A 14,090-nucleotide genomic window follows, 5' to 3' on the forward strand; every position below is an offset into this window, starting at 1 on the left:
GCCAAAATACTGAAGTACATATGAAAGCACAAAAAGATTTTTTGGGCATTGGAAGGATTCATAAAGTTAAGGACAATTTCTTTACATCTACTTGAAAACGTATTCTAGGAAAAGATGAAGATACAAAAAGAAAGTAAAATTACGTTCAATGTACTAGATCAGGTACAGAGGAAAGGTGAAGAGAAGAAACTGAAAAACATCCTTACAGGCAGCCTGGAAATCAATGAATCTGAATTGGATCAGGTGAGTAGAATATTATGGAAGTAAGAAGGGGCAGGAGGGAAATCTGTAGATTAGCTGTAGTAATCAAGAGCCTGGAAGGTGATCTGGACTAGTGTTAAACAAGAGACTCCATTTGAACTCTATACTTGTGACACTTCCAGTACATGATGGAAAGATTTTTAACTTGAATAATTCTAGGAGAAAATATATACTTTCCCATTGAGTCCTGGTAGTGAAGTGAACAGGATTTGCATAATAATGATCAAGTAATGGCAAAAAATGTAAAAACAAAGATACAACAGATAAAAGAAGAGAATTAAATAAATTAAGAGTGGTGGAGAGAAGGGTAATTGTTTTTATTCTATTTTTCAAATTTATTTATTTTAATTGGAGGCTAATTACTTTACAACATTGTATTGGTTTTGCCATACACTGACATGAATCTGCCCCGGGTGTACATGTGTTCCCCATCTTGAACCCCCCTCCCACCTCCCTCCCCATACCATCCCTCTGGTTCATCCCAGTGCACCAGCCCCAAGCATAATTGTTACAACATCCTATAATGATCTGTAAGATTCTACTCTGTGGAAAAAAAAATTTTTTTATGAACATTCTTCTCATAGGAAAAGTTAATTATTGAGGGTTGGTAATGCAGATGCTGATTGCAGCCATGAAATTAAAAGACGCTTACTCCTTGGAGGGCTTCCCTGGTGGCTCAGAGGTTAAAGCGTCTGCCTCCAATGTGGTAGACCCGGGTACGATCCCTGGGTTGGGAAGATCCCCTGGAGAAGGAAATGGTAACCCACTCCAGTATTCTTGCCTGGAGAATCCCATGGACGGAGAAGCCTGGTAGGCTACAGTCCACAGGGACGCAAAGAGTCGGACACGACTGAGCGACTTCACTTTTCACTTTCACTTTACTCCTTGGAAGGAAAGTTATGACCAACCTTGACAGTATATTAAAAAGCAGAGAAATCACTTTGCCAACAAAGGTTCGTCTAGTCAAGGCTATGGTTTTCCCGTGGTCATGTATGAATGTGAGAGTTGGACTGTGAAGAAAGCTGATCGCCAAAGAATTGATGCTTTTGAACTGTGGTGTTGGAGAAGACTCTTGAGAGTCCCTTGGACTGCAAGGAGATCCAACCAGTCCATTCTAAAGGAGATCAATCCGGGGTGTTCATTGGAAGGACTGATGCTAAAGCGGAAACTGCAATCCTTTGGCCACCTCATGCGACGAGTTGACTCACTGGAAAAGACTCTGATGCTAGGAAAGGTTGGGGGCGGGAGGAGAAGGGGACGACAGAGAATGAGATGGCTGGATGGCATCACCGACTCTGTGGACATGAGTTTGAGTGAACTCCGGGAGTTGGTGATGGACAGGGAGGCCTGGCGTGCTGTGATTCATGGGGTCGCAGAGAGTCGGACACGACTGAGCGACTGAACTGAACTGAATATCATTATTGAGGAAAGAAGAAGTTGATAATCCTCTGTCATATCAGACAACTAAAAGTACTCTAAAATTTATAAATAGATTTGTAAGCTTAGCACAGAAGACACAAGACACTGGTCTTTTACTTGTCATTGCAAATTCTTCAGGATCATTTGTTTTTGAAACTTTTGCATACATTTCCTTGATAAAAATAAAAATAAATCTGCAATAAACTCTCCTGAGGTTTTAAGTATCTAGTTTCAATGGTAATATATTCTTGTGGATCTTAATATGCCTTCTTAACCTAGATAAATTCATTATTTAACTAATATATGGTAAAAAATATATATTTAATTCCACAGGTAACTTAAGTGGGTATATTAGATGCATTTATCCTCAAAATCATATCTTTAAATTGCAATTGAAATAGTCAAAATAATGCATCTATATTAGATTATGAACAGGTGTATTCATAATCTAGGGCTTCCCTGGTGGCTTTATGGTAAAAAAATCTTCCTGCAATGCAGGAGACAGGTTCTATCTCTGGTCTGGAAGATACCCTGGAGAAAGGATTGGCTATCCACTCCAGTATTCCTGCCTGGAGAATCCCATGGACAGAGGAGCCTGGTGGGCTGCAGTACATGGGGTCACAAAGAATTGGACATGACTGAACACCTAACACTTTCACTTCATTTATAGTCTAGATATAAATAGGTCTATGAATAGGTATATTTATGAGTATAGTATCATAATCTAAATATATATATACCAAAATAGAATATAGCCTTTAAGCCTGACACCAAAATGTGCTGTCAAAATAAACAGCATTGAGTTTTATTGTCTCCTCCCAGAAATAATTTATTGTTCTTCATTATTATGAACTACAAATGCTACTGAAAATGTCATAGTTCATTGACTAAATTACACAACTCTTGTTATTTAAATTCTATGTATTTAATCTAATGAGGAACTGACTCTGCTGTATTAAGTATTGTTGTTTTTCAGTTGTTAAGTCATGTCCAATTCTTTTGTGACCCTACGGACTGAAGCCTGCCAGGCTCCTCTGTCCATGGGATTTCCCAGGCAAGAATACTGGAGTGGGTTGCCATTTCCTTCTCCAGGGGATCTTCTCCAGGGACTGAACTCGTGTCTCCTGCTTAGCAGGCAGATCCCTTATCATTGAGCCACAGGGGAAGCCCCTTCCAAACAATATGTATTACTGCTATTATTGTCCTTATTACTATAAGGAAGGTATGGCTATATTATCATTCATAATTGACTGCACATTAAAATATTCAAGTAAGTGAAACAGCCTTATAAGCAGTTTATCCTGGGACAATATGTGCAAAAACAGATACAAGTTATGCGATCAGCTTTTTGTGCCAATTCCCTTTAGCAAAGCAAGCAGCTTGTTCCCCTCTTCTGTAATGACCATTTTTAAGTATATGTTAAGAGTTGGACACGACTGAGTGACTAAGCGCAGCACAGCACACAAGTATGTGTTATTAAATGGAGCAATCTTAAATAAAATTATAAGTTCTACATTTTTATATATAAAATTGGGCTGTGCTAAGTACAAAATTTAGGCCAACTTTAAATCTAAGATTGTCATAGGATAAAATGTAAAAATATTGTATTAAAACGAACAAAACCTATAATTTCACATATTAAAAGGTATTTTATCTTAATTGGTGACGTTTTATCTCTACATTTTCTAATATCTTCATGTTTCTTTGTTCTTTCAAAGGTATTTTTCTTATTATGATGACATAAAGTAATATGATTACAAAATAAAATAATGAGAATAACAGCAAAACTCAACCAAAAGAAAATCACCTGATTAAGTGATGTACCAGACTCTAGCTAGAACAGGATATCCTCTTTCATTTTATTTTCAATAAATGATACTTCACTATTTTATTTCATGTAATATGCTTTATCTAGAGGAAATCCAAAAATTATTGACTTCAAGAAACTAATGAAAATTAATCATAAAATGAAGAATGATCAAGAAAGCCTCAGGAATACAAAGAAGAACAGTTGTGTTAATACTGAAGGCTGAAATTACACAAGTCACAAGAGGTGACTTCTAAACTGAAGTTTTAAGCTTAGAAGAAACTTAAACGAAGAATGAGGGTAATCACTAAGGTCGTTTCAGGCTGAGTGTCAGCCCAGAGAATCAGAAGCTTGCCCATTTGCTTATCTTCAATTAGTTTTGCAGGGTGACAAAATGAATTTTGAGGGTAAAACATGCAGATGGAGACTGAAGAGTTTGGTCAACAGTCTATAAATGATCTTAAATAATATGTTTAGGAGGTAAGATAAAGGCGATAAGGATTTCATGAAAAAATATGAGAAAAGATATATAGCACATTTTGATTTGTAGAAAGATCATTTGAGCAGTGATATGACAAACACTTTCTGAGGCTTTGAAATTAATAAAAGGAAATCATTGCCCTAATGATGATTTTGCTGGAAACCAAGGAGATCTGGAAACAGTAAGGTAGAGGAATTCATAGCTTGGTTGAATCTGAACATCAAAGGTAAAGGAGAAAAGAAGTCTAGAAGGTACTCAAGGCTGTGATTTGACTGTCAGAGCATGTAAAACAGGAGAATATGGAATCAGAAAGACCATATGACAAAGTCTCATTCCCACACTTTAGCTGAGGTTACTATGCCAAAGAAGAAGCAGTTCCACAGGTCTGAAATTGAGTAATGAAGCTTGGGTTGGGGAGAAAGATTATATAATCATGAGCACATTGGTGATATTTAGATATAAGCAAGTAGTACAGAGGCTTCCCAGGTGGCACTAGTGATAAAAAGCCCACCTGCCAATGCAGGAGATATGAGAGATGTGGGTTCGGTCCCTGGGTCAGGAAGATCCCCTGGAAAAGGGCATGGCAAACCACTCCAGCATTCTTGCCTGGAGAATTCTATGGACAGAGAGGCCTGGGATGCTATGGTCCATAGGGTGGCAATGAGTCAGACATGACCAAAGCTACTTAGCATGCATACATGCATGTAGCACAAAATAAGATGACTGAAGAGAAATCCTGATGAACTCCACCATTCAAACAGGGAATGAAGTAAAAGAAGTCCACAATGAGTAGGATAAAGAACAACAAAAGAGGTTAGGGGTTAAAAAAAGCTGTACCAAGGCCAAGAGTACAATTTTTGAAAGATATGGGAGTAGTAAACAGTGCCAAAAATTCAGGGGAGATCACATACATTAACAATCCTCTGATGCATTTGCCACCAGAAGATTATTAAAAACCCCAAATTATTTTGTAATTAAGTCATGGTTATTAGTGAATAGACTTAGTATTGAATGGCAGGGGATGAAGTACATGCACTGATTGACAAGATTCTCTTCTGAAAAGCCCAGTTAAGAAGGGAAGATGAGAGGTGAGGCACTGAAACGTTAATTCAGTTAGAGTGATAATATTTGTATTTGTATAGCACACTGAAGAAAACTGTGGGGGAATTTAAGAAGATATCCTGAAATGTGAGAATTCAGGGGCAGATGTAGGAACCCTGTTAAAAAATACCAATCATGCCTTCTTCAGGAAGGTCATACAATTACCTTAGGAACAATGGACTATAATGCATTAGGAAAAATACTGAAAATTGTACTTGGGTCAAATGTGCTGTTGAAATCATCTCAGTATTTAATTTCAGTTCAGTTCAATCGCTCAGTCGTGTCCAACTCTTTGTGACCCCATGAATCACAGCACGCCTGGCTTTCCTGTCCATCACCAACTCCCGGAGTTTACCTAAACTCATGTCCATCGAGTCGGTGATGCCATCCAACCATCTCATCCTCTGTCGTCCCCTTCTCCTTCTGCCCCCAATCCTTCCCAGCATCAGGGTCTTTTCCAATGAATCAACTCTTTGCATGAGGTGGCCAAAGTAATGGAGTTTCAGCCTCAGCATCAGTCCTTCCAATGAACACCCAGGACTGATCTCCTTTAGGATGGACTGGTTGGATCTCCTTGCAGTATTTAATTTAGGAAGTGAAAAAAGTGAGACTGCTTACACAAACATGTTTTTAGCACTGCATTTTCTTTGTAAAGGAGTAATTCATTCCTGATTTTAAAATGCAGATAATGAACCTGAAATTATTCACCCTGCCATTCCACACAGATCTAATGCTACCCTGGATCAAGGAATTTTACTGACACAGGGAACACAAATTTTTTAGAAGGTCCATGGCTGGGCCTCTTGTCTAACTTCAATAGTAGTATTCTTTGCAGCTGGCTGCCAAAGTTTCCATCTTACACAGTCTTTCCTTGATCACTTTGGCCCAATGACTCCTATATACCTTGATGTACACCATCATGTATTCACAGAAACCAATGACTCTCATGAAACCCAAATAAAATGGATTATTACTAGCGGCAACTAGCCTGAGCTATTCAAACTTACTGACATTTTTACAGGTTATCGTTAGATTTTGGGGATAACTATTTTCAGTTGTGCCTTAAATGTAATTGCAGTGGACCAATCAGGATGTCCTTTGTAAAAGAGGACAGAAGTTTTTTTGTTTGTTTAACTCTGTTTAAATTAGAGAATTTTAAGGATATATGCAGGACATCAAGTAATTTAAAAGGGAAAGATCACAGAGAATAGCAATTTCTTGGGTAGGTGGAAGAGAATAACTTAAGTGAAGCTCCAATATATTGGCTAGTTTGTCAGCTTGTTTTCAGCCTGTTTTTGAGGAAGTAGTGATGTGTTTGAGAATGATGGAGTGATGGTAGGATAGAAGGATTAAGGAAATCATGTTAATTACTTGGAATGGCTTTTTGAAACATGGTAGGGATATCTGAAGAGTATTATATTACAAAGTGCTATGTAATGATGCAGGTTAGGAAAAATGAATTCAGTGTATCACTTCATTGGACCCTGCCTGTGTATGGGAATGAGTGTTGGAGGTAGGTTTTGGTAGGTAGAAGTGTGGGTATGTTTATGTATTTCTTCAGTAGGATTTCCCATAGAAATTAATTTCCATGTGGTAAATTTTTTTTTAAATAGACTTGGTGTTTCTTTGAGGAGATACCTGAATAGAGAGTGAAGGAGCTAAAGATAATACAGGGTGAGGGTTGAAAACTGTGACTTAGGCCAATTTGGGTAGGAAAGAAAAGATTAGGAGAGACTGACAAAGAGACAAAAAGGTGACAAAATCTGGGGATTCTGATGATGTCAAAATATATTGAGAAAAAAGAATTCAGAAAATCATTATTATTGTATTCAGAAGTAGCAGAGACTTCCCTGGCAGACCAGTGATTAAGACTCTGTGCTTCCAATGTCTGGAGTGTGGATTCGATCCTTCATTAGGGAACTAAGATACCACATGCTGCACGCTGCGTCCCCTTGAAAAACTGGAATGTTATAAGTTTTTAGAAGAAATATGACAAAAGTAAAGCCTCTAAAGGAATAAAAAAATCCAATTGAAATGAAAGTCTCAAAAAATGTGAGACAAAGATTCTTTTTCACTGTTATTTTTAAGCTGTTTAATTTTCATATTATTTTGTTGCAGGCTACATCTAACACTAAGATGGTCTATCAATAAAATCCTCTTCTGTTTCACAAGTAGAGAAGTAAATATTGACTAACAATTATAATAACGGCCACAACCAAGCCTCTCAAGACCAGTGCCACCAAGTGGGCCATTCCTTGCAGCCTGGAGAGGGGTCACACCGCATTGTTCTCGGTGCCTCATCCTGACTCAAAGGAAGTTTTCATGATGCCCAGAGGCCCTGACGCCCTCTAAGCAATGGAGGATGTCCTCGGATTCCGTGTAGCAGGAACCCGCTGAGGAGGCATCAGCCTTGACTCTCAAACGGAAGGGAACATCTACCAAAGAAAAGTGATGGCGGTACCTTTAAATCTGATGGGAACCTGGAGGAAGCTCCTGCTGGAAGCTCAGGCACCGCTGTTACCGTTGGAAACCAGGTGGCCATTAGCACCGAATCCTACAGGAAGTCCAGCCAACAAGTTGGGCCATGAGCGCCACTTCCGCTGCTGGTCACCTCGCTTGTGGATCCTCACTCAGAGACCGGCAGCTTCCCAAGAGCCATGATTTCCAGTGGTGATGGACCCTGAGGCTTTTATGAACACTTGCATAAAAGGCATCTTCTGTGAAACTGTCTACTCTGCTCTCCTCACAGACTTGCCTCTATTGTGAGGACAAGGCACCAGCGCTATCACAAGGGACCGGGCTCGGCAAAGGCGAGGAAGCTGGCGGGGCAGGTTCTGCGCAGGCATGGCTGGTGCTCCCATGAGCACCCGCGGGTGGTCACGCCTCAGCGTTGCTCCCGCGAACACTCTGAGGAGCGCAAGAAGAAGAGCTGGCCGCTGCAGAGAAGGCTGCGACCCAGGAGGAGTTCAGAGTGAATGCCCTGCTGCGGCTCCTGAGTTAACCACCACCTACCCTCGGGTCTGGACTGGTGGAAAAGGGGCAGGCGCCCTCTTCAGCGGTTCCCTTCTGAAGACTCTTCCCTCAGCCAGCCCTGAAGATGGTCCACAGCTCAGGCCTCTGGTAGGTAGATATAACCACTGAGTGGTCTTTTTATTTTTACCTGAGGTATAATCGATAAGAATTCTCTACAGTTTGTGATCCATAGAGTCAAGAGCTTTAGTGTAGTCAATAAAACAGAAGTAGATGTTTTTCTGGAAGTCTCTTGCTTTTTTGAGGATGCAGAGGATGTTGGCAATTTGTTCTCTGCTTCTTCTGCCTTTTCTAAATTCAGCTTGAACATTGGTTCACCTACTGTTGTAGCTTGGCTTGGAGAATTTTGAGCATTCCTTTGCTAGTATGTGAGATGAGTGCAAATGTGCAGAAGTTTGAACATTCTTTGGCATTGCCTTTCTTTGGGATTGGAATGAAAACTGACCTTTTCCAGTCCTGTGGCCATTGCTGAGTTTTCCAAATTTGCTGGCATATTGAGTGCAGCGCTTTCACAGCATCATCTTTTAGGATTTGAAATAGCTCAACTGGAATTCCATCACCTCCATCACTCCACTTTGTTTGTAGTGATGCTTCCTAAGGCCCACTTGACTTCACATTCCAGGATGTCTGGCTCTAGGTGAGTGAAAACACCATTGTGGTTATCTGGTCATGAAGATCTTTTTTGTATAGTTCTCTGTATTCTTGCACCTCTTTTTAATATCTTCTGCTTCTGCTAGGTCCATACCATTTCTGTCTTTATTGTGCCTATCTTTGCATGAAGTGTTGCCTTGGTATCTCTGATCTTCTTGAAGAGATCTCTAGTCTTCTCCATTCTATTGTTTTCCTCTATTTCTTTGCACTGACCACTGAGGAAGGCGTTCTTAGCTCTCATCGCTATTCTTTGGAACTCTTTTCCCATTTCATCACAGGTAACCAGATTTTCTGTAGGGGTCCAACATTCTATATCTATTAAAAATAAATACTTTACTTTTCTTCAGTTAGACTTTATCTTATCCAGCACTAAGAACCTTATCTAAAATCCCTACATGAACTTTAAAATTCTTCATCCTAAACTAGAAATGCAGTGTATCCTGGTTTGAGTTGGTGAAATTTCTGAAAGGTAATCTGCAGTGGTCGTTGTCTCTCTCATGCTCTCATTGGGATATTTAAATAATGTTATCTTTTTTAAGAAGGTTTTGACTGTCATTTCGTTTTAAAAAAATATTGTTCCTATAGACTTGATTGATGGGTCAAATATTATTTTTACTTTTCATTAGATAGCTATTTATCTTTGCTCCTTTTCCTTTTCTATTTTAAAATCTTTCAAAAAAATTCTCCTAGTCAGTCTTCTCTTAAAATCAAGAAGACAACAAGAATGCCTACTTGTTGAATGTCTTCGCTTGCAGCCTCACACAAGTTAAGTCCTGTTATTTAAGACATCCAAGATCAGAATTAAGAAACAAGTTACAGGTTCTCTCCCTCAAGCTCATAAATGAATGATATTATCTGTATAATTCTAGTCTACTTTATGTATATAAATAATAATGTATAATAATAATAGTCAACAAAATTAAATAAATATGTCAACTGCACAACTCAATTCTAATTCTTATATAGTATGAGAAAGAAACTTCATGATTAATATTTGCCCTAATGTAAATTAGGAGGCTTCCCTGGTCTCTATGTGGTAAAGAAATGGCCTACCAATGCAAGAGACATGGGTTTGATCCCTGGGTTAGGAAGATCCCCAGGAGAAGGAGATGGCAACCTGCTCCAGTATTCTTGCCTGGAAAATCCCATGGACAGAGGAGCTTGGCAGTCTACAGTCTAAGGGGTCGCAAAACAGTCAGACTAAACAACAACCACAACAAAATAAATTAATGCCTAGCATGTCTTTTTGTTGAATTGCAATTCCTCTTGTTTTACTACTACATGGATGCTTCTATACTAGAAGAGCCTCAATTAACTATGATTTTTAAAATTAAGAAATACATTTTATATCTCTCAAAGATGCTATAAACATGAACTTACTATTATTTGATCTTAAATGAGATCTCTTATGAACCTAAGACATAGTTTCCTTTATATTTTTTAAAACAAAATTTAAGGTACCAATGTTCTCTCACCTATTAACCTATAGATAAAAATTAACAAATACATAAGTATTCATAAATGTGTAAATGCAGGGTTGTAGCAAATTGTCCACTCTGAATCCTTGCTTTAAATTCAAATAAAATGTGATGCCTAAACATTTTCTTATTTTTTTATGATTTTGAGAAAATGATATCAATATGTCATTTTGATACGGTCATTGCCCATAAAATGTAATCAGTTGGCCTCTTTTAATGCCACTGTATGCTGCGTTGGGGTCAGGGAAAAGTAACTGAAAATGGCAACTATCTTTGACCACGTCACACTGAAGGAGTGATCAATGGCAAAGTACAAGGCTGAGTCTTTCTCTGTTTACAAAACAGGAAAAGCATTGTTCTTTTGTCCCAGAGGCAGCAGAAGCAGCAACCGTAAGTGGCTCAGAACAGACAGACACAGCTTGTGAGGTCCTCAAAGTCCAGAAATTAACAACAGCAACATGACAGTTTGGCTGGAGAGAAATGTGCTGTGAAGTCCCTCTTAGGCAGAGCCCGCTTTCGTCTTCTGGGAACAGAGCTGAACTATGCTCTGGAAACTGACAGATCCACTAAATTACATTTCTGGCACCAGGGGCTGGTTTTGTGGAAGACACTTTGTCCGTGGACCTGGGGTGGGGGAATGGTTTCAGCATGATTGAAGTGCATTACATGTACTGTGCACTTTATTTCTATTCTTATTCCATCAGCTCCACCTCAGATCATCAGGCATTAGATCCCAGAGGCTGGGGACCCCTGCAATAAAAAGGAAAATATTTGACCCCATAAATGACAAATATAAAACTAATTTAAGGTATTATTTATTTATAGAGAGCAAAGATTAATAAACTTCAACAAGTGGTAATTATGAAAAAGTGAAGGTTTTCAGAGGGTAATATAGTAGTGAACTCCTAATAGCAACATCAGTGCCATGGACTTTTGTATTGCAGAGTGGACAGTTACTAATACAGTTATTAAAATTGAATCATGTCAATTGTTTGATACCTGGTTAGACCACTTCCATGGTAATAACTTGTGTTGTTATTAGTTGCATTCTGTAAAAGGGGGTATTACATTCAGTTTTCTATTCTATCTTGAGCAGCTGATGAGTCTTAATTTTAATCAGTGTCTCTTATGAAAATAAGTAAAAAGATGGCAGGTTACTGAGAGAACAAAAAATGGGCAATGAAAGCCCCAGGCAAGCAATTTACTATTGACAGAGGCATTTAGCCCTTAAGATCTTTGGGTAGCAATATCATTACAACAAGATAGGTTAGAACTAGAGCACACGTGTTATTTCTAAGTCAAGTTTAATGTTTTGAATCAAAAGTTGAATCCAATATAATAGGATATTTTTTAAACTGATGGTTTTGAGCCAGATACTGTTCTGTGCATTACGTTATTGACTCATCATATCAGTTCTATGGAAGTTGCAACCAGAATTATGTTTAATTTTCAGTGAAGAGATGAACAGAGATGCAGTGATGCACAGAGACATTTTCTAACTTGCCGAAAGCAACACTGTTGCTAAAGAACAGAATCAGAATTTAACCCATGCAGCATCCAGGATTTCTGTACTTATGGAATATTCTATCGGTGCTCAAAATATTCACTGATTCTCTGTCCTTTACTATTTAGGAGAGGTCCAGTAACTTTCCATGATTAAGGGATTTGGGTAAAAATGACATATGCCACTTACATTCAAAAGCTTTAAGAACTAGCCTAGGGGCAGCCACGCATAATTTCTTTTCTCTTCCCATGAGACCATGAGATTATAAATAAAGGTCATTCAGTCAGCCTGGATCCCAACATGAAGACTGTTGGGAGCAGAATTAGCGCCAGTCTGAGATGAACCCATAAGATGAAAAACATTCAGGGTTATAAGCCACACTACAAATTTTAACTGTTGATTACTGCAACATAGCCTAGGTCAACTCAACTGACACATCTCAAAACCATTAACTATTTGGCTTTCGATTATACAGAATGCATATACCTAGTGGCAAATCACATTTAAGATTTTATTAATCGATACCTGTATCAAATAAGAAGGATGTTCACTATTTAATAACATGAAGGATAATGAGTATTAACTAGGATAAATGTCAAGACTCTTCTGCTTGATCTACTGGTCTGAATTAGAGAAAGTCAAATAAATGGACTAAGCCAAAAGAAGAGAATCTGGATGTTACATGGTAAAGCAAAGAATATTTAAAGAACTCCAATAAATCAGATTTTTGCAACTGAGTTTCAGGAACAAATGGCTCTCAATGTATATCAAGTTGGTTTTCTTTTATCTGGATGTGTATTACCTGCATGCATTATGATTTTAATCCCCAAGAGGAGAATGACTTGCTTTATTGGTTATAATTTGAAAAACTCTTCAAATGTTCTGGTACAGGACACTGGATCATGCAACTGTGCTACTGAGGATGGGATGGTCTAGGCAACCCATTTTAATGAAAGTTCTTCTCACCTCCAACACACACACAGAACAGCTCACCGTGCCCAGAGAGAGGGGTCCACATGAAAATGCTGTAGCCCTCACAGCAGTGTTGTAAGCAGTGATGAAGTTCCAGTTGCCAGATGAGGGAAAGACAGATCCTTAAGCAAGTAATTCATCATTGTGTGAATCCATGAAAGCATAATTTTGAAAAGACTCTCGGGAATATACAGGTCTTCTCATTACAGTAATGAATGACCATTTATAAAAGTGTTGTCATTAATCTGAACTCAATGATTTCACTTTCTTAATAGGCAATCATGGCAGTTATGAATAGACTTCTGCTATTAATAAATCGTAGTTTCCTACTTCCCATTTACTTACTTAAAAAAAACTTAATTTATGTGTTATAATGTTTGCAGTTAATCAGTATCTTTCCAGATTCTACATGAAACTAGAGATGATCTTATGACACAGCTCTGGCCAGCCTACAGAAGTGTATAAATAACAAAGAGGACCTTTGAATAAAATAACTTTTTAAGACTATATATTCCGCATAGACTCTAGATTGTGGCAATCTCATTTCATTTCTTCCTGGAATGTAGATACGAAACTGGAGAAGCTGAGCATCTCTTAATACTTTGAGAATGGGAATTATCTGATAGGATTGTAGTGGAGACCTAGACCGTTAATAACAAACTCTGAGTGCAGTACCAGACATGATATGGCTTTCATGTACTCAGTTCATTTCAGTTCAGTTCAGTTGCTGAGTCAGGTCAAACTTTTTGTGACCCCGTGGACCACAGCATGCCAGGCTTCTCTGTTCAGCACCAACTCCAGTAGCTTGTTCAAACTCATGTCCATTGAGTCGCTGAGGCCATCCAATCATCTCATCCTCTGTTGTCCCCTTCTCCACCTGCCCTCAATTTTTCCCAGCATCAGGGTGTTTCCAAACGAGTCAGTTCTTCGCCCCAAGTGGCCAAATTATTGGAGCTTCAGCTTCAGCATCAGTCCTTCCAATGAATATTCAGGACTGATTTCCTTTACCATTTGATCTTACAGTCCAAGGGACTCTCAAGAGTCTTCTCCAACCACAGTTCAAAAGCATCAATTCTTCAGTGCTCAGCTTTCTTTACAGTCCAACTCTCACATCCATACATGACCACTGGAAAAACCATAGCATTGACTAGATGCACCTTTGTTGGCAAAGTAATGCCTCTGCTTTTTAATATGTTGTCTAGGTTGATCGTACCTATTCTTCCAAAGAGCAAGTATATTTTAATATCATGGCTGCAGTCACCATCTGCAGTGATTTTGGAACCCCCCAAAATAAAGTCTGTCACTGTTTCCATTGTTTCCTCATCTATTTGCCATGAAGTGATGGGGCCAGATGCTATGATCTTAGTTTTCTGATTGTTGGGTTTT

The 14,090-nt window shown here is 38.6% G+C and overlaps 1 protein-coding gene across 5 annotated transcripts in view; it reads left to right on the forward strand.

Annotated features, from left to right (window-relative positions):
- Positions 1 to 14,090, forward strand: part of LOC129557813 (uncharacterized) — a 135,254-nt gene that overhangs the window by 75,363 nt on the left and 45,801 nt on the right. For all 5 annotated transcript variants that reach the window (XR_016039426.1, XR_016039427.1, XR_016039428.1 and 2 more), the window contains exon 9: positions 7,188 to 8,189. Coding sequence is in view for 1 of the 5 variants with exons in the window: in XM_088844967.1 (XP_088701093.1) it covers positions 7,914 to 8,189 (276 nt within the window). In the remaining 4 variants the exon portion in view is untranslated. The remainder of the gene's footprint in view (positions 1 to 7,187; positions 8,190 to 14,090) is intronic.

This window comes from Moschus berezovskii, chromosome 17 (assembly GCF_049115385.1).
Source record: "Moschus berezovskii isolate FMDL1 chromosome 17, NW_MosBer_1.0, whole genome shotgun sequence".
Lineage (NCBI taxonomy): Eukaryota > Metazoa > Chordata > Mammalia > Artiodactyla > Moschidae > Moschus > Moschus berezovskii.